Here is a 23,136-nt window from a genome sequence, read left to right as displayed (position 1 = left end):
AATGGCCCTTACCATTTGCATTGCTCTGTCAATAGCAGAATCAGGCCCAAAACCTGATACTCCAATATCCATGCTCACATCAGCCCCTGATCTGAAAGTCACACCACTGCCATTTTCTGTAGATTTTACTAGACTGCTTAAGCTGAAAGAAAACCAAAGGGATCCTTTGGAAGAGTGCTTGCCAATCAGGAATTAGTAAAGAAAAAGACTAAAATGTCCATTCTTTGTCCCAGAGACCCCACTGCTAAGCATAAACTCCTTGGAGGTCAATAAATCCCCCCAAAAGGGCCTCATATACATCCAAATATTCATAGCATTTTTTTTTGTAGTAGTAAAGAACTGGAAACAAAATGAACCCTATCAATTGGGGAATGGTTAAACAAGTTATAGCATATGCATGTAATGGAATATTATTATTCAATAAGAAATAATGAATATGATGAATGCAGAGAAGCATGGGAAGACATATGAACTGATGTGAAGGGAAGTAAACAGAACCAGGAAAACAACACTCATAATGATTACAAAAAAGGAAGTGAAAAGAACTGCCACCACAAAACAACTGAACCTGAGTTCAGTTATTGTATTACATTCACAAAATTATAATGCCCAATCTTGACCCTGAAGGAAAGACAGGAAAATGTCTTTCCCCAGCTTCTTTGCAGGCATTAGAGATTGTTGCTATTCAGTCATTTCAGTTGTGTCCAACCCTTTGTGACCCCATTTGGGTTTTTTTTTTCGTTTTTTGTTTTTTTGGGGTTTTTTTGTTTTTTGCTTAGGCAGTTGGGGTTAAGTGACTTGCCCAGGGTCACAGAGCTAGTAAGTGTCAAATGTTTGGTCTGAGGCCAGATTTGAACTCAGGTACTCCTGACTTCAGGGTCAATGCTCTATCCACTGCACCACCTAGCTGTCCCAAATGAGTAATCTGGATGAGACCTCTAAGGTCCCTTTTTTTTTGGCTAGGCAATGGGGTTAAGTGACTTGCCCAGGGTCACACAGCTAGTAAGTGTTATGTGTTCGAGGCCAGATTTGAACTCAGGTCTTCCTGAATCCAGGGCCAGTGCTCTATCTACTGTACCACCTAGCTGCCCCTTGGGGTTTTCTTGACAAAGATACTGGAATGGTTTGCCATTTCCTTATCAAGATCATTTTACAGATGAAGAAACTGAGGCAAACAGGGTTAAGTGACTTGCCCAGGGTCACACAGTTAATGTCGGAGGCCAGTTGTGAACTCAGGTCATCTTGACTCCAGACCCAGTGCTCTATCCACTGTGCCATCTAGTTGTCCAATTAGGGACTATGGGTCTAGAATAGATTTTTTTGTTAGATTTTTTCAATGAATTGGTTTTGTAAAACTTTTTCTTTGTCTTTTTTTTTATTCTTGGTTATAAGAGATGGTTTTCTGGGTGGGGGAAGGAGGAAATAGGAGAAAAAATACACTAGAAGATGTACATGATATAGAAACAAGATAGCAAAATTTTAAAAAAAGGAAAAAGCAAGGAGAAGTGCTTGCAGTTTTTTATTACTCATTAATTCTTCAGAAAAAAAAGTCTCAGTTCATACTCTGAATGTACATATGTTATAGGATGGGGTAGGAAAGAGAGAGAGAGAGAGAAAGCAACAGAGACAGAAGACAGACCGAGGGAGAGACAGAGAGATTATCTGAAATGTAACCTAGACTTCTATGTAACATGAACATTTTAGAAATAAATTAATTGCTTGTTATTTTAGCTTTAAAGCAGTATCTAGTAAAAATGTTGAGAAAACAAGGATTTTGGATGCTTGTTGACTATTTTTTTTAATAGAATAGGTGAAATGTACATTGAGAGAAGGCTGTTTCTATTTTAACTGGGGAAGGGGGCAGTAATTGATAAAGCTAAAGGAACAGAAAGTCTATTGCACAAAATCTAAAATCAGCATCCCACCTTGGCAGCTTAGGGAGAGATGGCAGAAGGGAACCAGTTCTCTTGTAGTTAAAAAACCCTCCGATCACCAAAGCACCAATCAGGAGGATCAAGACGATTGTCAGCAATACTGCGACTGCTGCTGTAAAAGACAGAAAGATAAGTGAGTAAACTCTGGGAGGGAAAGGCCTGACAAGCTTAATAGCCAACACAGAAAACTGAAAGAATAGATTCAACTGATTATATCATTGTTCAGTCATTTTTCTATCATGTCTGACTCTCATGATCCTATTTGGGGTTTTCTTGGCAAGGATACTGTGGTGATTTGCCATTTCCTTCTCCAGTTCATTTGACAGATGAGGAAACTGAGGCAAACAGAGTTAATTGACTTCCCTGGGTCACACAGTTAGTAAGTGTTTGAGGCAGGAGTTAAACTTAGGAAGATGAAACTTCCAGGTTCTCAGCCCAGCACTCTATCCACTGTACCACTTAGCTGCCCCAGATTATATCATAGTAAAGTAAAGGAACAAGCAGGTCCCCCACATTCTTAAATCTTACTTGTTCCTGGAGGCATTCCTCTTGCAAATCCTAATTCACAGTAATTTCCAGTGTAACCATTAGGACACCTGAAAATGCAATTAACATCATTCATTGTCTGTCATTTTTAACACACATTCGTATTATTAACTTAAGTCACACCCCCATTCAGCTTTGACTAAGTAATTCCACATTGAATTAGACAAGTAGTTATTGCATGGGTCCTATTTAGCCTAAAAAAAAAAACTTTTAAAATGTCAAATGGAAAATAATAGCAATTTGCATGAAAATTCCCTTTCGGTGGTACACCAGTGGCATCTACAGGTTCAGACTAAGTATTTACAACGATTGATTTCTTTTTTTTTTCTGTGTAGCTGAAGATGGGGAAGAGACATAAGGATTGCATTCTTGTCTTCTGCATTCTTCAGTAAAATATTTTTCTTCAATTAATCTATGTAGCTTATGTTATTTTGAGCATAGGAACTCTTCCCAAGAAATTGTTGCTGTTAACCTACTGCCTAGGTGAGAGGTGATGAAAGTCTGGATCCATAGCCCACAGGTTGGCCATGAGAGTTCAGGTGAGGAGAATGGTTTCAAGAAATGTCCTAGAGGTAGCCTCCATATCTAGCAGTCTTCATAGTTCCTTGCACATAATAAGTCACTAATACATGTATGCTGAATTTATTGAATAGTTTTTTACCTTAATTCATCAGCATAACCCCTGCCTCCATACTAAGGCATCTACCAATAGCCATTCTCCCGTTACTCTATGGTGATTAGCAATCCAAATACGTAGAAGAGTCTGGCTTCATTTCTCTGAAATATAGGTCCCAAAAGGAGCAAGCTGTTTGAAAAATTGGTGGACCAATAAGACTTTTCTACTTATTTTCATGGTTATGTTGAAGTACGAAATTGCCCTATATGAAGCAAAACCAAAAAATCTGACCTCCATATTTTGACTTACTTGCATTTGGGGAGACCACTTTCATCAACATAGCATGTTCCTCCATACATACACCTGCATGCTGGGGGCATGGTTGGGGGAGATTCAATGGCTGCAGAAATTGAAAGCCATGCATGTGTTAATAAGCCATACTCAGCAGAGCATACTGTACCATGCAAAACCTTGTTCACCCTTACTGCCAGGGGTACACGTAACTCTCCTTTCAAAATATTACCCCACACATAGATCAAATGAATACCCTTACCAAATAATAATGAATTATGAAGTAGAAGTATATTTTAAACAGAAGGAAAATGGAAAATTTCAAAATTCCTCTTGTCCAGAATGAATAATGCTGGAATCCAGAACATAAACATTAAAAAGAATGGAATGTGTGTATCCTTAATGGCACCAATATGGTTGACATTGGTTTGTGTCTTACTAAGTTGTATGTTTCATGAAGACAGGGAAATATCTTAATCATCTTTTTACCTCCCTATTATGCCTTAAAAATCCTAATTCCTAAAGGCTTGCAGAAATCTTTTCTGAACATCCAACCAAAAGAAGACTTTAGTTCAGGACACCCAAACTTCCATAAAGGTGAACAGAATTTCTCAGCTTAGGTATATAAACCTGGTCGCATTTTGGAAGCCCTGTAAAACAGTCCTTGTTCAAATACCTACACTCCCAGTCTGTTCCACAGTGATATTGAGATATGCTTTACTTTCTCCTATAGTGAGACCTTCATGGTCACTGATATTACACTGCCTTTTCCATAGAAAACATTCATTTATTATTTATTGAATGAGTGAATGAATGAAAGAATGAATGACTGAATGAATGAGTGAAATCCAGGGGCTTTTTGGAAGCACTGTCATAATGAATAAGCTTGGTTGACCTGATATTTAGTTCTCCTGAAAGAAAGTCTTGAGCCAATTGACTGCACCAAAAAAAAGAGAAGCAGATGATGCAAAACAACCAGGAGAAAATCTCTTCAACAAAGTCAAACTGGCATGGTATGGGACAAATATCCAGAGCTATGCAAATCCTTTCTGTATCTCATCTATATCAATTGATTAAGTCATCTTCTATGAGCAATATGGTTTATGGCTGAATTATCATAATTATCATGCACATAACACGGCTTAGATCCTAGTTAATCCATAATGCCTCCTGTGTAACAGAACATTATCATTATTCTGAATGTATAAAGCAGACACAGACAGACAGTGCCTCATCCAAGAATAGATTAGCCACAGAAATATTGGGATAATAACAAGATTCCCCATTTCCATTCTGATCCTCAACCACCATGTTTTTGCTTTTCTTCACAGCACAATATCTAACACATAATGAGGACTTAATAAATGTTGTTGTTGTTCAGTTGTTTCAGTTGTGTCGGACTCTTGATGACCCCTTTTGGAGTTCTCTTGGTAGAGATACTGGAGTAGTTTGCCATTTCCTTCTCCAGCCTGTTTTACAGATGAGGACACTGAGGCAAACAGAGTTAATGACGTGTCCGGGGTCACACAGCTAGTAAGTGTTTAAAACTGGATTTGAACTCAGGTCTTCCTGACTCCAGGCCCAATGCTTTACCTACTGCACCACCTAGCTGCCCTTAATAAATGTTTATTGACTATTCCAATTCCAGATATGACTTTGCTGATGCTGCCAAAGTTCTAAAATGAGCGTGGAAGGGACATACTGATCTCCCCTACTACATAACCATTTGCTGCAGGGGCAGCATCTTTCCAAGGAGATTGCCTCCATGCCAAAGGTGCATGAAGATTTTATAGTTCAAACTTTATAGCAAGAACTATAAGTAATTTTTGAGGCCAGAAGATTGCAGCCTAATAGGAATCTTTCCTGGGGCAGATCAAGGAAGAGCTGGTCTTGTTCATGAAACAAAATATTAGAAACTTCCTCACAGGAAGACACAATGGGAGGGTCAGAGACACTGAGGAGGCCTCAGTCAGATACCAATGGTGGGCTAACTGGCCAAAAAGTACCTAGAAATCATTAGAACACAAAATTTTTGTCTGGCCCACTGGCTTTCCCTTGGGATAAGGGAAGGAAATAAGCGTTTATACAATGCCTACTATATTCTAGGCACCGTGCTATGTTAAGCACTTTTTAAAAAATATTGTCTCACTTGGTCCTCACAACAATACTGAGAAGTAGATGCTATTATTATCTCCATTTTAGAGTTGAGGGAACTTAGGCAACCAAAGGTTAAGTGACTTTCCCAGGGTCATACATCTTGGAAGGATCTGAGGTTAAATTTGAATTCAGGTCTTCCTGATTCCAGGCCCAGCACTCTATCCACTGTGCCACCAGACGTCTCTAAGACAAGAGTGCTTGAACAGGAAATTTGGCTATCCTCATACTTAACTAGGCTTGTACTTATTCATCCACTGCTATTCATCCAGTCCCACTTTCTGCAGCTATTATATCCCGTTCAAAATGCAGAGAAAGTAGAGTGTGGTTTGCCATTTGGAGTTGAGATTTACCCAGAAGATGGTAAGAGGGAAGAAGGGACCAGGAGAATTCAGTTGCTTGCTTCCAGCCAACACAGAAGGAGAACATGCAAAAGAAAAGCAGAAAACCCTTCCGAGGCTCCCACTACGGCTGTGCTTTCTAGCAGCATCTTTACCTGCGTCACATTCTGTATTGCTCCCTTCCACAAAACGAGAGCCTTGTGGGCAGCTGCAGGTGTAACCTCCGGGTCTCAGCAAGCAGAGGTGGCTGCATACATCTTTACAAACGTTGGGCACTAAAATGAAGGGGAGGGGAAAGAGTAAGTAATATGTAGTCACCAACCTGATTTGCCTGGGGAGGAAACAAGTCGTAACTCAGAAAATGCATCAGTATTTCCGCGGTACCACACTGATCAACTTTGGACTGCCCTAAACTGATGGCTCTAGGAGCTTCTCATCTATGTAACTGTGGAATCCACGCAGCATCAAAGTGGATGCAGAGTCAAAGGCCCCTTAGATAACTTACCTAATAAATTCTACCTCTTCTCCAATAAATCAACATTATCCTCTTCCCATTCTTCCTTTCATCTCCCTTAGTTACTGAAACAGTCACATTTTCTGTTGAATATGTGCTGGTTAGTCATCTTTCCCAGTTAGACTATTAGTATTTTGAGGCTAGGGGGCCCTATCTATTGTTCCTAATACAACACCAGTATCTAGTATACTGGTGTGCTAGTAAATATTTAATAACCAGCTCTTGGGGGTGGGTGGGTGCAATACACTTTTAAGTTTAATTTGCATTATGAATATTTTCTCCATCACTTTTTTAAGTCTAGACAATCAGAAAAATAATAAATCAAGTTCTAATTTATAATATTTGCTTATTTCCATGGTTTAAATACTCAAACTAAAAAATTAACAATTGGCTCCATCAAGACAGTTATGAGTTGGCTCTAGCACATTGCTGGTGGTAGGTAATATATAAGTGTTCAGTAAATATAATAAGACTCTATCATAACAGCTCACGGTCATCAAAATTTGATTTTATCAAAGATCACAGAATATTCTGCAAAACAGCTCCATATAAGATATCACTATAACTTTCTGACAATGAGCAAAAATAACTAGGTTGGATTTAGGAGAACAGACATATAGAGAAAGACCAAGCCTGTCCTCAAAGCCACTGCTGCTTGGTAGGATCTGCTAGACCAGGGATTCTGAACCTCTTTTACAGTCATGGACCCCTTTGATAGTCTGGGAAAGCCTGTGAACTCCTTCCCAAAAATGATGCTTTTTGATGCATAAGATAAAATACTTAGGATTACGAAGGAAACCAATTCAATTGCAATGCACTAATCAAAATGCTTTTAGAAACCAAGTTAACAGATCCCAGGTTAGGAATTTCTGTTTCTGTGTTCTGCCAGCATAGCCTCCAAGATAAAACATGGTATTGTAGAAAGAGGCTACAATTTGGAGTCAGAGGATGGGACATCAAATCCTCATTGTAAACTACTTAGTAACTTCTCTGGACCAGTTTCTTCACTTGTAAGACCCAGCTAGGTGATCTCTAGGGTCCCTGGAACCTCTAAATCAATTACCCAATCAACAAGCATTTAATAATAACCTGCTCTCAGCCAGGCACAGATTCCACAAAACCCACAGGAAAAATCAACTTTATACTTGCACGAACTGATGTAAAGTGAAATGAGTAGAACCAGGAAGATATCATACACAGTAAAAGCAATATTGTAAGATGATCAGCTGTGAATGACTTAGCTATTCTTGGCAACACAATGATCTAGGACAACTCTGAAGGACTTATGAAAAGTGTTATCCATCTCTAGAGAAAGAACTGATGGAGTCTGAATACAAATGAAGCATACTTATTTTTGCTTTATTTTTCCTGGGGTTTTTTTTGGTCTATGATTTCTTTTATAACATGACTAAAATGGAAATATGTTTTGCATGACTACACAAACACAACCTATATTAAATTGCTTGCCTTCTCAATGAGGGTGGCAGGGAGGGAGGAAGAGAATTTAGAACTAAAAATTTTAAAAATTAATATTAAAATTGTTTTACATGTAATTGGGGGAAAATAAAATACTACTTAAATGGTTTTAAAAAAAGAAAAATCAACTTTACTGCTCTGTAAGTGAAACTGTATAAAGGCTAGAGGGAACAGAGGGTCAAGAACCCATCTTCAAAGAAATTATTTTAAATAACCTCAGGAGTCAAAGAAAATGGGGGGAAAGGGGATGTTATTTTATAGCCCATAATGGAGAGGCAGCTTGACATACTGTATACAAAGCCAGCCCCAGAGTCAGAAAGACCTTGGTTCAAGTCTGTGCATACATACATATATACAAGCTATATGACCCTGGGGAAGCTATTTAACCTCTCAAGACCAAGACAAGCCGGTGCCAATGTGAAGTAGTAGAGGGAGTTTCCTTATTGGGAGTTCCCGATAAATGCAATGAAGTCCAAGCAAAGTGCTATGAAACATATGAAGAGTGATGGTCTTTTTCAACTGAGAAGTGGAGACAGTCAGGAGGATGGTGGCATGGAGGGCACTAGTGACCAAATGAAGACTCGGAAAGCTTAAGAGGATTACAGTTTCTTAGCTCTCCAAAGCACCTATTATTATGCTGCAAGGCCCCATGCCAGGCACATAGACTCTTAGGACCTCAGAAACAGAAGAGCCCTAAGGATCTCCACTCCAACTCCCTCATTTCCCAGAAGATGAAGCTGAGAATCAGAGAGGGCAGACAACATGCCCAAAGTCACATAGCTGCTGGGTGACAGAACTGAGACTAGAATCCAAATCTCCTAATTTCTAATTTTGTGTTCTTTCTAATACCACTCTGAAGGATAAAAGCCTTCCTTAAGTGCAGCTAAATTTGTGAACAAGTATATAAAATTATAAATCTATAAAAACAGGAAAAACATTTATATTCATCTGGAAAAGATACATAAAATTTCTGAACTCAGAGAGATGCAACTGATGGTTAGGTTAAGACTTTGAACTAATTTAACAGGGGTTTGGTGCATCTGGTGTGTATATCCTGGTTATGCAATTCTTGGGGCTTATTCTGCTCTTAAAAGCCACAAGACCAAGTTTAGAACCATCCTGTCACACTACTTGGACCAAAAAAAAAAAAATCACACTGAAACTGTGTTTTAGGACCTGGAGATTTTGTGGCTTTCTCTGGACACTTTATGACCCCATGTCCCATGAACTCCAGAAGAAGACTGAAATATTTTTACTTTATGACTATTATCTAGGGGTATTAATAATTATATTTCAGTTGGTAACATCAATCTCACTTTTATTAGGTCAAAATACTGAAAACTTTTCATGCACTAAGAGATGTAGCAATATCCTACCAAGTGTTCTGACAGCACAGCTATTAATTTGGAATAGCAGTTTTCAGATAATAGGGAACATCTCATTCCATAACTGGTGATTACCTGAATTATTATATCTGTGCTGATGATAGATCCGAACTTGAGTGAGCCAAGGGTTTACTGTCAGCACTTTCACTCTGTCTCCCCTCCCGAATTTATCTTCTTTCCAGACTTCACCCTTTTCCTTAGAGGTCCAGTATAAATGGCCTTCAAAGACATCCAGGCTGTAAGGGTTCCCTACTTCTCGACCAGGGGCAGGAGAAGGAAGAAAAAAGAAAAACAGCCTTTGGTTAATTAAAAAGCAAGTCTCCAGCACCACTTCTGTGTCAGACATAATTCTCCCAAAATTAAAATCTTAATGCCTAACTCAAAGTCTTGAAATTCGTGGAACATTCAACTGGAATGTCATCAGAGAGCCATAACTCAGATCTCTATCAGCAGATGCTGTCATGTAAATGCCCTCTGCACTGAAGAATCAAAATGAAAGAAATTATTCTAGTCTAATCTATGGTGTCTGACATCATTCATGGGAAATATCTTTTTCAGTTTCACATTTTTCTATCTTATCTTAAGGGGGAAAATCTTTCATATTATGTTTGCACCTTTTTTTTTCTCTGAATACAAGTCAATTATGGTCACTCAAGAATAATGTCTGCTTCCTTTGCTGAGAATAATATGCGTACGATTTCTTAACAGTTCTTCTTTGGAGTGCTGGATTAGGAATGGTTCAGCACATATCTAGAAAACACCAAAAGCTATCCTCCAGAAGGCACCTTAGATAGAGTGTTGGATTTGGAGTCAGGAAGACTTGAATTCAAATCATACCTCAGACCCTTAATTAAACAAGATACTTAATATATCCCAGCCTCAATTTCCTCATTTGTAAAATAGAAATGAAAATAGTAACTAACCTCATAAGGTTGTTGTTAAAATCAACTGAGATAATACAAATATCCTGCTTTGCAAATTTTAAAGGCTCAAATAAATATTAACTATTATTATCCTTCCATGTTTACAATGGTGAAAGTTGATTATAGAATTTTTTGTCACATTATGTACTAATATGTCCAATAGTACTTAGACATTAACAGACTAGCACTTGTACATATCCATAAAAGCAACTGAACTCAAAACTCTATTTTTTATTACTTTTTTCTCTTAAATATTATTCATTTACATTTCAACAACCAGTTTAGAAAAAATGCAGAAATTGCATCTAAGTTATTTTTGAAATGAGTAAAGAATTGAAGACTCCTATCTTGAGAAAACAGAAAAAGCATATTCACTAGTAGTCAAGAGTTCCAAAAGCAAAATAAAATCAAGGCTATTACTAACCACCCGCTGAAACAAGTCTCCTATCAGTCCCATCGTGTTTTATGGACTCGATAATGTTCTCTTTGGAATCACTCCAGTAGATCCGGTCATTGTTCAAATAATCAATGGAAAGGCCAGTCGGCCAGCCAAGGTCGTTGGACACCAGGGTTTGCCGTTGCTGTCCGTCCATCCAGGCACGTTCTATCTTAGGCTGTCTTCCCCAGTCGGTCCAGTACATAAACCTACAACAGAGGTTTTCTCATTTTTAGAATTTTATCTATTAAATAGCTTTTCCCCCCTGAAGGCAGGATAAAACTGGCCATGAGGGAAACACCATTTTCCAGGTGACCTATGCAAGTATGTTTTATACTTCCTAGTCACTAAGGAGAAGGGGAATAATAATGCTGTCACTCATGAAAAAACTCTGCCTTGATGCCTCACATCACAGGACTTTACCAGGCTTATTCTGTGGAAGTAGCCTGGTCTCATCTAACAGGTACAATTGTAGAGGCAAAAAATAAGGATATAACAAAATTCAGGAGGCATTTTTCCCCCAGATGCTTTTAAATCAACATATGTTTAACTAATCATAGAGAACAAGGTCATTTTGTATTTATCTAATTTTCATGCATTATCACAGGGAAATAATAGCCAAATAATGCTAATGAATAAGGAATCCCACATGTTAAGAATTTCATAACCAGATCCTTGAGAAACAACATTAAATTCTTCCTAGCAGTTTTGTTTTTGCAGGAAATGTGGGCTTCATAAGAGTCAGAGGGCCTCCCCCAAACACAGAATAGCCCAGAAATGGTCCGAAAAAGGGCCCTAAGGAAACTTTAATTTGACCTATGCTTGGTGATCACACTCTGTATGCTCATTCTCTTCCCTCTGCTCAGAATGCCCTTCCATAACCACTGTTCAAAGTCTTCCCAACCTTCAAGGCCTACCTGGAGTTTCACCCATTCCATGGACGCCTTTCGTGGTGATCTATGATTTTGCTCGGTTGTTGGGGTAGAGGAGGTGAGAAATAGATTAAAACTGTGTGCAGCCAGGTGGTACAATGGATAGAGCACTGGGACTGGAGTTAGAAAGATCTGAGTTCAAATTTGACCTTAGTCACTTACTAACTGTGACCCTGGACAAGTCACTTAGCCTCTGTCTGCTACAGTTTCCTCAGCTATAAAATGTGGATAATAACAGCACCCATTCCATGGTGTTGTGGTGAGGACCAAATGAGACAATATCTATAAAAACCTTTAGTGCCTGGCACATCACAGGCACTTAATAAATTCTGGTCTCCCTTGCCTTTCTCCTTCCGTGTAAAACCAATTAATCAATCAACAAGCATTGATTACACACCCACTATGCGCGAGGTCCTCTGCTACACACTGGAGATAGAAACAAAACGGAAGACAGCTCCTGCCCTCCAGGTGAAGAGGAGTTAAACTAAGAATTCAAAGTCCTAGATCCTAAATCAAAAACATTGTCTTTAGTTACTGTAAAACTGCTCCATCTGGAAATGAGAAATGATGGCTACAAAAAAAGCAGAGGGTACTGCCTACCTACTGCGCAGGAGGCAAAAAGCAGTCCTAGGATGCAGGGGGATGGTGGCTCTCTATAGATATTTCCCTCTCTCTAGTCTTCTACGACAAAATACCAGGCAATTTAGTCCTTACTAACTATTCTCAGGTATGGTTCTCTGTTGTTTCATGAAAGTGTGCTCCCGATTTCTGGAAAGACAACAAACTCATCTCATGATTTTTTTAGTCTCTTAAAGTACCCAAACACACTATTTACAGGCCATTGATGACTGAAGCAACTAGGTAGTATAGAAGATTGAGTGCTAGACTGAAGAAATCCTGAGTTAGAATCCTGCCTCAAAAATTCACTCATTTTGTAACCTTGGACAAGTTGTTAAATGACTAACTCTCGGTTTCCTCATCTGTGAAATGAGGGGGTTAAACTCAACAGCCCCTAATATCTCTTTCAGCTCTAATTCTATGATCCTACATCCTATGATTTTATGAGTCACTCAAAGAGATGATCAATCATGAGGTTACAGGAGGTCTTAAAAGTCATTTAATTAAACCTTCTGCCTTCTGGCAGGAGTACACGTAAGTCACCTCAGAGAAATAAGAATCAGGTTGATTCTATGAGGAGGAGGGGCAGGGCCTCAGAATGTGAGCGTAACATTATAAGAGTGGGTGTGAACTGTTGTTACTAATATAAGAATAATTATAATAAGTTCAAATACTATTATTATAACATTCAGCATCTCCTTATTTTTATCCTTTCCTCTAATTTGGTGTTTTGGTTTTTGTTGTTGTTGTTCAGTCATTTCAGTCATGTTCAACTCTTTGTGCCCCCATCTGGAATTTTCTTGGCAGAGATACTGCAGTGGTTTGCCATTTCCTTCTCCAGCTCATTTTACAGATGAGAAAACTGAGGCCAACAGGGTTAACTGACTTGTCTAGGATCACAGTTAGGAAGTGTCTGAGGTCAGATTTGAACTCAGGTCTTTCTGACTCCAGGTTAGTCACTTTATCCACTGCACCATCTAGCTGCCCTTTATTTAACCATGTTAATTTTTACCTTTACTCTAACTAGCCAATGGTCTGACTATACCATAGCAGCTTTAATATGACTTCCTTATTAGTAACCAATCAGATGATGACCTTACTCTTGAATGCTAGTAATTAATGCTTATACACAGCTTAAAATTTTAATGTACATTTACTAATGACCTCTACCTCTTTTTTCTTGCACTTCATTTTATCACTGCAGAAATAGAAAGAAACCCTAAAGGATCAAAGGTTATTTTGTATTTTTCTAATTTTCATGAATTACCATACCCAAATAAAAGCCACCCAGTGACCAGCCTGCAATCTGCACTAAGGGAGGGAGTACATGAACTGATGAAATCACAGATCCATCAAAGTGTCAAATAAGTATATACTCATTTCAGAGATGAGATAATTGAGGTCCAGAGAGTTTCAATGACTCAAAATCATATAGCTAGTAAGTGGCAGAGAGGGACTCAAACCTAGGTCTTCTGACTACAAGTCAGAAATGCTTTCTATTACAACATACTATTTCTTATGGGATCTTAATAACCCTTAAAGGATAATTGCTATATTTATGTCTGAGCACACAGACCTTTGCCACTGAATGATGCTTTCTCACTATAAAGTAATATATGACTCATCGAGCTCATATTGGGGAAAAAGACTAATTTCTGTGCTTCTACCATTTAAAATTTTTGTCATAAGCCATAGGTGCCTTTTAGGGAACATAATTTGTTGGATTTATAAAAGAAATATGGCATAATGAAAAGAGAATGGGATGAATCTGGAGACTTAAGTACATGTTCCAACTTATTAACCTTGGTCAAGTCACTTAAAATCTATGGGCATCAGTTTACGTGAAAGATGGGGATAATAATAGTACCTTACCTACTTCACGGGACTGATAGGTGGACCAAATAAAGAAAATTCATAAAAGCACTTAGAAAACTAAAGCATCATTCTTAATGTATCATTATTGTTATTATTAATTTTATTATTGCACTGACTCCACATAATAACAATCTGTGCTGACATATTCAGAAATGCTCTTTTCAGATAAGTGAATTTATCTTTTAATGGCCAAACTTACCCTGAACAAATGATAAGAAACATCTAAGAAGCCATTTAAAACCAAAAGATTCCAAACTAAATGTGGTATCAACACATTCTGAAAAGCTCAATTAACAATGAAAATGCCAACATATCACTGTTTAATGGGATGTAAAATAAAACAGTAAAACACAATAGAGATATCTTAAGTGATATTTGACTTTGAAAATAGGGGGTTTTTTCATCTAAAAATGGATAAATTTGTTCATATAGATCATATACGTCCATAAGGGCTAGGGAACTAGATCTGGGATTTCATTGGTGTGAAGTACTCCCGAGAAAGAAAACTCCCTCTCTCAATTCAGGTTGTCATCTTCTCTGCAATACATAGGCTAAGAGAGTAAAGAGAGCTAAAAGGCTGAGTGATTTGTTCAGAATCACACAGTCAGTATGTAGCTGAAGTAGGATTTGAACTCGGGTATTCCTAGGTTTGAGGCCAGCAGTCTCTACTACACCATGGTACCCACTTCGTTGTTGAATCATTTTCAGTCATGTCTGACTCTCCATGACTCCATTTATGGTTTTCTTGGTGAAGATACTGGAATGGTTTGCCACTTCTGTCTCCAGTGAGGAAACTGAGGCAAATAGGATTAAGTGACTTGCCCAGGGTCACACAGCTAGTAAGATAAGTCTTCCTGACTCCAGGGTCAGTGCTCTATCCACTGTGATACCTACCTGCCCAACTCTATTATAGAATCTATGATTTTGTTGCTTGGGGAACTCCTTCAGTCAAGGCATATCACAACATTATGAATACCTAACTTCCTTTAAGGCTTATCTCAAGTATGTGTGTGAGGCTGGATTTGACCTCAGGTCCTGCTGACTCCAGGGCCAGCACTCTATCTACTGTGCCACCTAGCTGCCCTTATCCTACCCACATATGAACATAAATACATGGGCATATTTACACAGGTAATCTACCTATTCTCTACTGAAGCCCTACTGTAATACTCCATTGCAAAAATGGAGATGACCTTGGGTTCCTGAAGGCTATGCCAGTTGAGTCCAAGCTCTGACAGGTCTTGCCAAGCTGGAAAGGCTGTAAATATAAACCTGGCAATGGATGATATGTTTGTTTTCCAAGAGCTAGCTTAGATAATCATGTAGTTTCCTCTTAACAAGGCCAGCCACCAAGTGATGAATTTTTTTAGGCCTTAGCAACTCATAAGTTACCATGTACTGAGGCATGGTAGGATGATGACCTATTTTAGTAGCAGAAATAACCACACTGATGAAACCATAGATCTTTTGGAATTCTAAAATATTCATTATGCTGTACGTAAATCTAGTGAATTCTTCCTAGTTCTCCATAGCAAGTATAGTGATTAACTTATTCGAAAGTTCTAAAACAGTGGTTCTTAGACTGAGGGCCGTGGATGGATTTCAGGGGTTCTGTAAACTCGCACAGGAAAAAGAAATACACCTTTGGGTGACACAATGGATAGAGTGCCAGGCCTGGAGTCAGGAGGACTCATCTTCCTGAGTTCAAATCTGGCCTCAGACACTTACTGGTTATGTGACCCTAGCCAAGTCACTTAACCTTGTTTGCCTCAGTTTCCTCGTCTGTAAAATAAGCTGCAGAAAGAAATGGCAAACCACTCTAGTATCTCTACCAAGAAAACTCCAAATGGAGTCATGAAGAGTCAGACACAACTGAACACTGAATATATTTTCAATAACCAGAAATTGAAATTTAGCATATCAATCCTTTATTTATTTAAAAGTATTCTGAGAAAGGGTCCATGGGCTTCACCAGATTCCCAAAGGGGTCTATGACACAAAAAAGTTAAATACCTCTGTTCTATAATGATGAAAAGGTGAGGAAAAGCATACCAGGTCAAAATCCCATCAAAGCAGAAGGCTCAAAAAATAACTTCAAAGTTCAAAGCCATGACTGCTAGAATTTTCTAGAAAACACATCAGTTCACTTAACACACACACACATACAAAAAAAAAAAACACCATTGCAGAAAGATGCTAGGCAGGTTTTCTAGCAAAGGGAGGGAAAGGAAGGGAATAAGCATTTATTAAGCACTTAACAAATATTATCTCATTCAATCCTCACAACAACCCTGGGAGGTGGGTGTTATTATTATTCCCATTTTGCATTGAGAAAACTTAGGCAGTTAGAGATTGTGACTTACCCAGGGTCACACAGCTAGGAAATGTTTAAAGCCAAATTTGAACTCAGATCTTTCTGTCTCTCGATTCAATGCTCTATCCGTTGTGCCTACGTTGCCGCCTCTATGTCTACCACTAGCAACCCTGCTATTAAGAATAATTTCTCTTTCGAGAAAAAAAAATGGATCTCTCATTTATTCTTGTGACATTGCAATACACAGAAGGATCTCCTGTTGCAGTCCTTGAAGGCTTACCCCAATTTAGGATTCACAACAACAGCAGCTGGTTGATCCAGTTGAGTGGAAACAAGCCACTTTCTGTACCTTCCATCCAACTTGGCCACTTCTATTCTATTGGTGCTGGCATCAGACCAGTAAATGTGCCTGGATTTGAGTAAAGCAAGTTAAACAACAAAAAAAGACTAGAAATTCTGCATCCAAAGTAGACATTATAAGATGAAATCACTTAGCATGAGGAATATTTTTGTATATAGGAGTAGGAGAGATGTTAGTTAATCTAAGATATGAACTCTTTCACTCAACAGCAGTAACCAGCCTTGTAGAAGCTGAGTATCTTCCCTCCCACCTCCTTCGGGGTCAGAAACACCTTGGAATATAGAGAATTCATCAGCTCAGAGGAAAGGATGAAAATGGTTTTTAAAAATAACATTTGGCTCAGCAATGTCCTCTAACTCTAATTCATATCATATAACATGTCCAAGTCTTAATAATTCCAGTTCCACCGTAACAAAGCCTCGGGTCAAATGAGAAGAGAAATCTACCATCCCCTAATTGGCAGAGGGAAATGTTACATTCAAAAGAGCCTGGATCTTCAGGCACTGGCCTCTGGCGACACATCTCAAAGGTTTGTTCTTTAGTAATGGACTCTGAAAGAAGTAGTCCAGTATAAAAACCTTATTTTAGCTGGAACAGTAGGGAGCTAATTAACATCTTCAGAGATGAACCTGTCTTCTGGGAACACCTGATGGGTTTGCTAAAAGGTGAAAATTAATTTATACTGCAAATGATTCACCATTCTCCAGGAACTTTGTTGGTCCCATAGCTCCTTCTCCTCAAACATCTTCCCATTAAGAGTTCCCTTTCAGAAATGTAGTTGTCTCTATGAATGCTTGCACTCTGCCCCTAATGTAATTGTTTCCCCCTAAATGTCACTCTAGCCCAACCATCATCTTTGAGCTTGAACTAAATAACTGTATTAGTTTAATATGACATGGGTCAATTAGATAATTATTCTACTTATGGCTTCTATTTACAGACCATTCCCAACCCTGTGGGCTCTGTGATTTCAGAAAATCTGAGGTTAAGGAACAGATATCAAATGTGACTTCTACAAAGATGTCTCCCCCACCCCCCAAAAAAAATTTAATGGTGGAAGCAGGATTCAAAACTAGAACTCTTTGATTACTCTTCTATGCTTGGAAGTAATTTCCTGCTAAAGTCCCAGGCTTTAGACAGACCCTCTACAATGATAATTGACACAGAGAAAAGAAAAATTTCAAACTTAGGGGCAGCTATGTGGTGCAGTGGATAGAGCACTGGCTCTGGAATCAGGAGGATCTGAGTTCAAATCCAGCCTCAGACACATAATACTCATTAGCTGTGTGACTCTGGGCAAGTCACTTAACCCTAATTGCCTCAGCAAAAAAATAAAAAATAAATTTCAAGCTTAGCCAAATTTTCTAGTGGAACTATAAAAATGAGGCCCAAATCTACAATGCTCAATAATGCCGTTACATAGTAAAGCTGGCTTTTGAAACCCATAATTAATTATATATGTTTTCATACTTTAGGTAGATACTTAGTATCTCCAATGGGATGTGATCCTTAAGAGATTAATATATGCTGTAAAAGATAACAAATAATCAATTGACTCAAGAACCGTTCTCACTTACCTTCCAACCCAATCCACAGCTATTCCATCAGGACGCACGATATATTTGAGATTCAGGTCAACTTCCTTCACAGGATTATTCCCACTGCTGTCAAAGGTAGGGATATAGGCACGTTTGATGGAACCAAAATCAGAACCCTGACCTAGGACAGTATAATATATAACACCTGCAGAGATAAAACACAGAGGTAAATTTCACACTGGGGACAAGTACCATTAGAGATCTGGGGATCTAGTCAGGTGAAATATTGTCAATTCATTGAGGATTCATTAATGCTGTTGATTCAACTATATGGTCATTTGTCTGTGTGTGTGTGTGTGTGTGTGCGTGCACACACATGTGCATATGTTGTTATTTTATTACCATCATACCTCTAAAAAGGATTTACTCTAATGCCTCATCATAACATGGAAGTAAAGCCAGGGTTCTCACAGTCTATGCTGGCAAAGTGCAGAATCAAATGAGAAAAAGGATATAAAATGCATTGCAAACTTTAAAGTGCTATATAAATACTAGCTATTATAATTAAATTTTCTTTTCAGAGGCAGCTAGGTGGCATAATGAATAGAGTTCTGGGCTTAGAGTCAGCAATACCTGAGTTCAAATCCTGCCCCAGCTACTTAGCAGTGAATGAGCAAGTTACTCAATTGCACTCAGTCTCAGTTGCCTTGTCTGTAAAATGGTGATAATAGATAGCACCTACCTTCCACACTCAAATGAGCTAATATATACAAAGCCCTTTGTAAACCTTAAAGTGCTATAGAAAGAAGGAGAGGAAAAAGAAAAAATCCACCAATCAAGAGACAAATTTTTGTAGACATGGAAACTCATACAGAGGAGCTGTAATCCATGTCAGCGGAGAGGGCACCGTTACCAATAAAAGCAGTCGCTTGAAGTACTGGAGTGAATATGCCCCACAAAAGCTTCCACTGATGGATGACAATGATGTTTCCTTAACTGCCTTCTGTTTTACCTTTTAAATTCCAGCCCCTCTTCCTCAGTTCACTGGTTTAAATGTTTTTTTTCCCACTTCAATTTGACAAACACTCATTAAGCATTGCCTATGTACAAAATAATGGGGACATATAGACATACAGGCACCTCTGCCCTCAGGTGAGTTCCGTTCTACTGGGGTATACAGCGTGCCAACAGATAAGGAAGTGCAAGATGATTTGAAGAAGGAGAATAGAGAGAGAGAGAGAAGAACAGAGCATAATAAACTACGGGGAATCAAAAAGGACTTCCAATTTAAAAGCTGGTGGTTTCACCATTTAAAAACTGCCAGCAGACCTCTTCTGCATCACGTCTGTTTACCCTTCTCTTGGTTCCATCCATACTTGCTGTATGATCTAATTTTTCTGGCTCGTACCCTCTTACTGGCTTCTGTCCACAACTGCTTTATGGGGTGATGTTGCTTACCACTTTCCATCACCTTCTTCTACTGCATTTTGTAAACCAGCTTGTACTATTTTAGTAAAGTTTCAAGTTTACCACATAAATTGTGCTCTGGCCACAATTTATAATCATGAGCCAACCTAACCAGGGTGGGGTCAAGGACAATTTGAAGTAGGTAGCATTTGGTAAGATAAAAACCAATATTTCAGGCGGCCATCAAAAGGACACATCTGGGATAATTTTTTATTTGTCTGTCTGTCTGTCTGTCTGTCTCTCTCTCTCTCCCTCTCTCTTTTGGTGTCATAATTGGAGTTAAGTGACTTGCCCAAAGTCACACAGCTAGTGAGTGTTATGTGTCAGAGGCCAGATTTGAACTCAGGTCCACCTGACTCCAAGGCCAGTGCTCTATCCAGCTGCCCCATTGTTTTTTTCTTTCTTAATAGGCACATATAACCAATCCAATCATTCACAGACCTGGAAAGGACTTTTGCTGTTGCTGTTGTTCAGTTGTGTCAATTGTCTCTGACTCTGTGTGGCCCCATTTGGGCTTTTCTTGGCAACGATACTGGAATGGTTTGCCATTTCCTTCCAGGTCATTTTACAGATGAGGAAACTGAGTGACTTGACCATCATCATATAGGTAGTAAACATCTAAGGACAGACTTGAACTCAGGAAGATGAGTTTTCCTGACTTCAAACCCAGCATGTTATCCACTGCACCACTAGCTTCCCTGGAAAGGACTTCAGAAAAAGCAAAAATCTAATCCTTTCATTTTATACCCAGAGAGGCTAAATAATTTGGCCGAAATGAAAAACTTAGTGGCAGAGCCAAACCTGGCACGCTGGTCACCCAAACTAAGCCCTAAAAAAGCTACACAGTTTAACCTAGTGGAGAAATCTCTGACCTGGAAGTAAAACAACTAAAATTCTGGTTCAGAACCATCAGTCAATGTGTAACTTTAGACAAGGCACTCAGAAACTATAGAATTTTAATGTGAAGATTGAAGAAAAGTCAGATATAGTCTTGCAAAAGTAAATTCATTGGGACCTAAAGTAGCTACTTCTTGAGGTAGTTGCAGTTCTTAATTCTTTGTTGGAAGAAGCAGCATGGTATAATCCAAAGAGAATTGGCTCTGAATCTGAATTCAAACCCTACTTTTGCTGTTTTTTAGTTACATAACCATAGGCAGGTCACTTAACATCTTGCGGCTTTGGGGCTCTGTGAGGAAGTTCAACATGCTATCCTCTAAGGTCCCTTATAGCACTAAATCAATGATCCTGTGAATTGTAGGGGCTGTTCAGTTGTTTCAGTCATGACCCTATATGGGATTTTCTTGGCAGAGATATTGGAGTGGTTTGCCATTTCCTTCTCCAATTCATTTTACAGATGAGGAAACTGAGGCAAACAGGGTTAAGTGACTTACCCAGGGTCTCAGAGCTAGTAAGTGTCTGAGGCCAAATTTGAACTCAGGACTCCAGGCTTAGCACTCCATCCATTGTACTACTTATCTGCCCATGGATGCAGAGTGTACATTAAATAACTAAGGATAAAAACACAGGTAGGCAGAAATTTCATTGCAAAAATCAAAGCAAAACTTGCTGGCTAAGTTCACCCAGTTATGAGGGCCTTTCCCTCCACAAACAAAACTTGGTTTACTCATATTAAGAAGAAAAAAAAAACCTTTCTAAAGAAGTTCACTAGCTAACAAAGCTCATTTTGTTCGTACTTAAAACAAATACAAAGTTTATTATACTCACTGAGGCCAATGCCCTCGGGATCCCAATCGTAATCAATGGCCTGGATGTGTTCCTGATTGTCAAGGTAATCAGAGTACTGCTCTGATGAGAGATTGTATTTTCGAATTCGAACGTTGTCTGGCAGGAGTAGTAAGGGAGGGTTACCTGTAAACAGATGGAATAGTTCCTTTTATCTGTATGCTGTTTACTTCTGCCTTTTTTCTGAAATTGTGGATAAGCACTAGGAAAACCCTCAAATATCTGTTTATGTATGCACTTGAAACATCTTTGATCAGTTAGTTAACAAGTTTTGATACTCAATCGACAATTTATTCTATCGAGATGGGTTTCATCATTTCTATTTCAGGTGGAAGTCGTGGGTATTAACTTCAACTAAACCTTCAGCACATGCTGATGTTATCTACTATGTGGAAGGCACCATGCTAAATGAGGAAATTGAATGAACCACACTGACACCACCTTGTGACTCAATTCTGGAGTTAGATCAGTTCCCTTTCGATTTAATTATGGGTATAGTGCAAATTCTGTCTTGTGAGAAAACTTTATTGTATTGTCTGAACCTAGCACAAAGTGTCTGGGAAACTGGACCACCTCTACCTGCTGTTTAGAGACCCTTAACCAAGGACCTCTTAGGTTCTGCTGACCAGAAACCCAGTCAGATCCAAAGATTGATGATGCAAGGAGTTTTCTCACAATTGTACATCTCATGCAACCCATACGTCTTATCTAAAAACTGGCCCCATACTGATCATGCAGTTATTGGTTCCACATTCCCTTGATTGTTTACAGACCCTTGGTGGGAGTGAGACATCTCTTTTTCTGAATTCAAGGAATTACACCTGTTCACTCTCCCCCTCCCGACTTGAAAAGTCTCTAATCTTTTGTCTAATTAGAAATCAGATTAGTTAATATTGTATTGTTTCCTTTTAATTAATTGGCCTTATTCAATTAATTGTTTTTAATGTATAGAAGTCTGTCTTGCCCTGTAGTCAGGATCCAGGTCTTATTAATAAATCTATATGTTCAGAAGGTCAATCTTTTGTTTTCCTCAGCCATTTAATCTTTTACCCACCATATAAGGAAGAGACAAAGATTCGGTTAAGATATGGCTCCATGTCCTTAAAAAAAATCTATTAGGATATGATGCATAAATGTCCATAACATAAATCTATACCTGACAATTGTACCAGAGGTTTGCGAAGCTAGAGCCATGTGAGGTCTGAGGATCACTGATGACTGGGAAAATCAGGATAAGTGTCATGGAGGTGTTTTTAGCTAGATTTGAAAAATCGGTAGGATTTTAGCAGGTAAAGATAGAAATGAGGAGGGCATTCCCAGCAAAGGGATTACCAGGGGTAAAGGTACAGAGGGAGAGAGAACATCATCTCAGGATACCTTTGGGGTAGTCCAGTTTGGCTATAGTACACACATGGAAGAGGACAGTAGTGTGGACTGAGACTGGAAAGGGAGGGTAGTACCGCGTTGAGCAATGCCAGGGTTTCTCTTTGCCTGCTTTATTTATTGTTCAGTCTTAGAACTCAAAGGGCTGTATTAAAGAAGGAATTTCCCCTATTTGCCAGCCCTTCAATGGCTTTCTTTTTTTCCACTTAATTTTCTCTTTATTCTCTGGCACTGTTTCAGTCAAGACTGTGAGCAGAAGGTCATATGAGAGAAACAAAACACTCATAAC

The 23,136-nt window shown here is 38.8% G+C and overlaps 1 protein-coding gene across 3 annotated transcripts in view; it reads right to left on the bottom strand.

Moving 5' to 3' along the window:
* Positions 1–23,136, bottom strand: part of LRP2 (LDL receptor related protein 2) — a 258,128-nt gene that overhangs the window by 15,482 nt on the left and 219,510 nt on the right. For 2 of the 3 annotated variants that reach the window (XM_027866126.1, XM_027866125.1), the window contains 10 exons: positions 21,447–21,590; positions 18,294–18,459; positions 16,636–16,764; positions 10,605–10,825; positions 9,333–9,509; positions 6,038–6,157; positions 3,406–3,496; positions 2,463–2,530; positions 1,926–2,046; positions 13–142 (listed from right to left, as the gene is read on the bottom strand). In XM_027866126.1, coding sequence (XP_027721927.1) covers positions 13–142; positions 1,926–2,046; positions 2,463–2,530; positions 3,406–3,496; positions 6,038–6,157; positions 9,333–9,509; positions 10,605–10,825; positions 16,636–16,764; positions 18,294–18,459; positions 21,447–21,590 — 1,367 coding nt within the window. The remainder of the gene's footprint in view (positions 1–12; positions 143–1,925; positions 2,047–2,462; positions 2,531–3,405; positions 3,497–6,037; positions 6,158–9,332; positions 9,510–10,604; positions 10,826–16,635; positions 16,765–18,293; positions 18,460–21,446; positions 21,591–23,136) is intronic. The other variant, XM_027866127.1, reaches the window with a different exon arrangement.

Source organism: Vombatus ursinus, unplaced genomic scaffold (assembly GCF_900497805.2).
Source record: "Vombatus ursinus unplaced genomic scaffold, bare-nosed wombat genome assembly UNPS02014779.1, whole genome shotgun sequence".
NCBI lineage: Eukaryota > Metazoa > Chordata > Mammalia > Diprotodontia > Vombatidae > Vombatus > Vombatus ursinus.
This window is presented reverse-complemented; position numbering and strand designations above follow the sequence as displayed.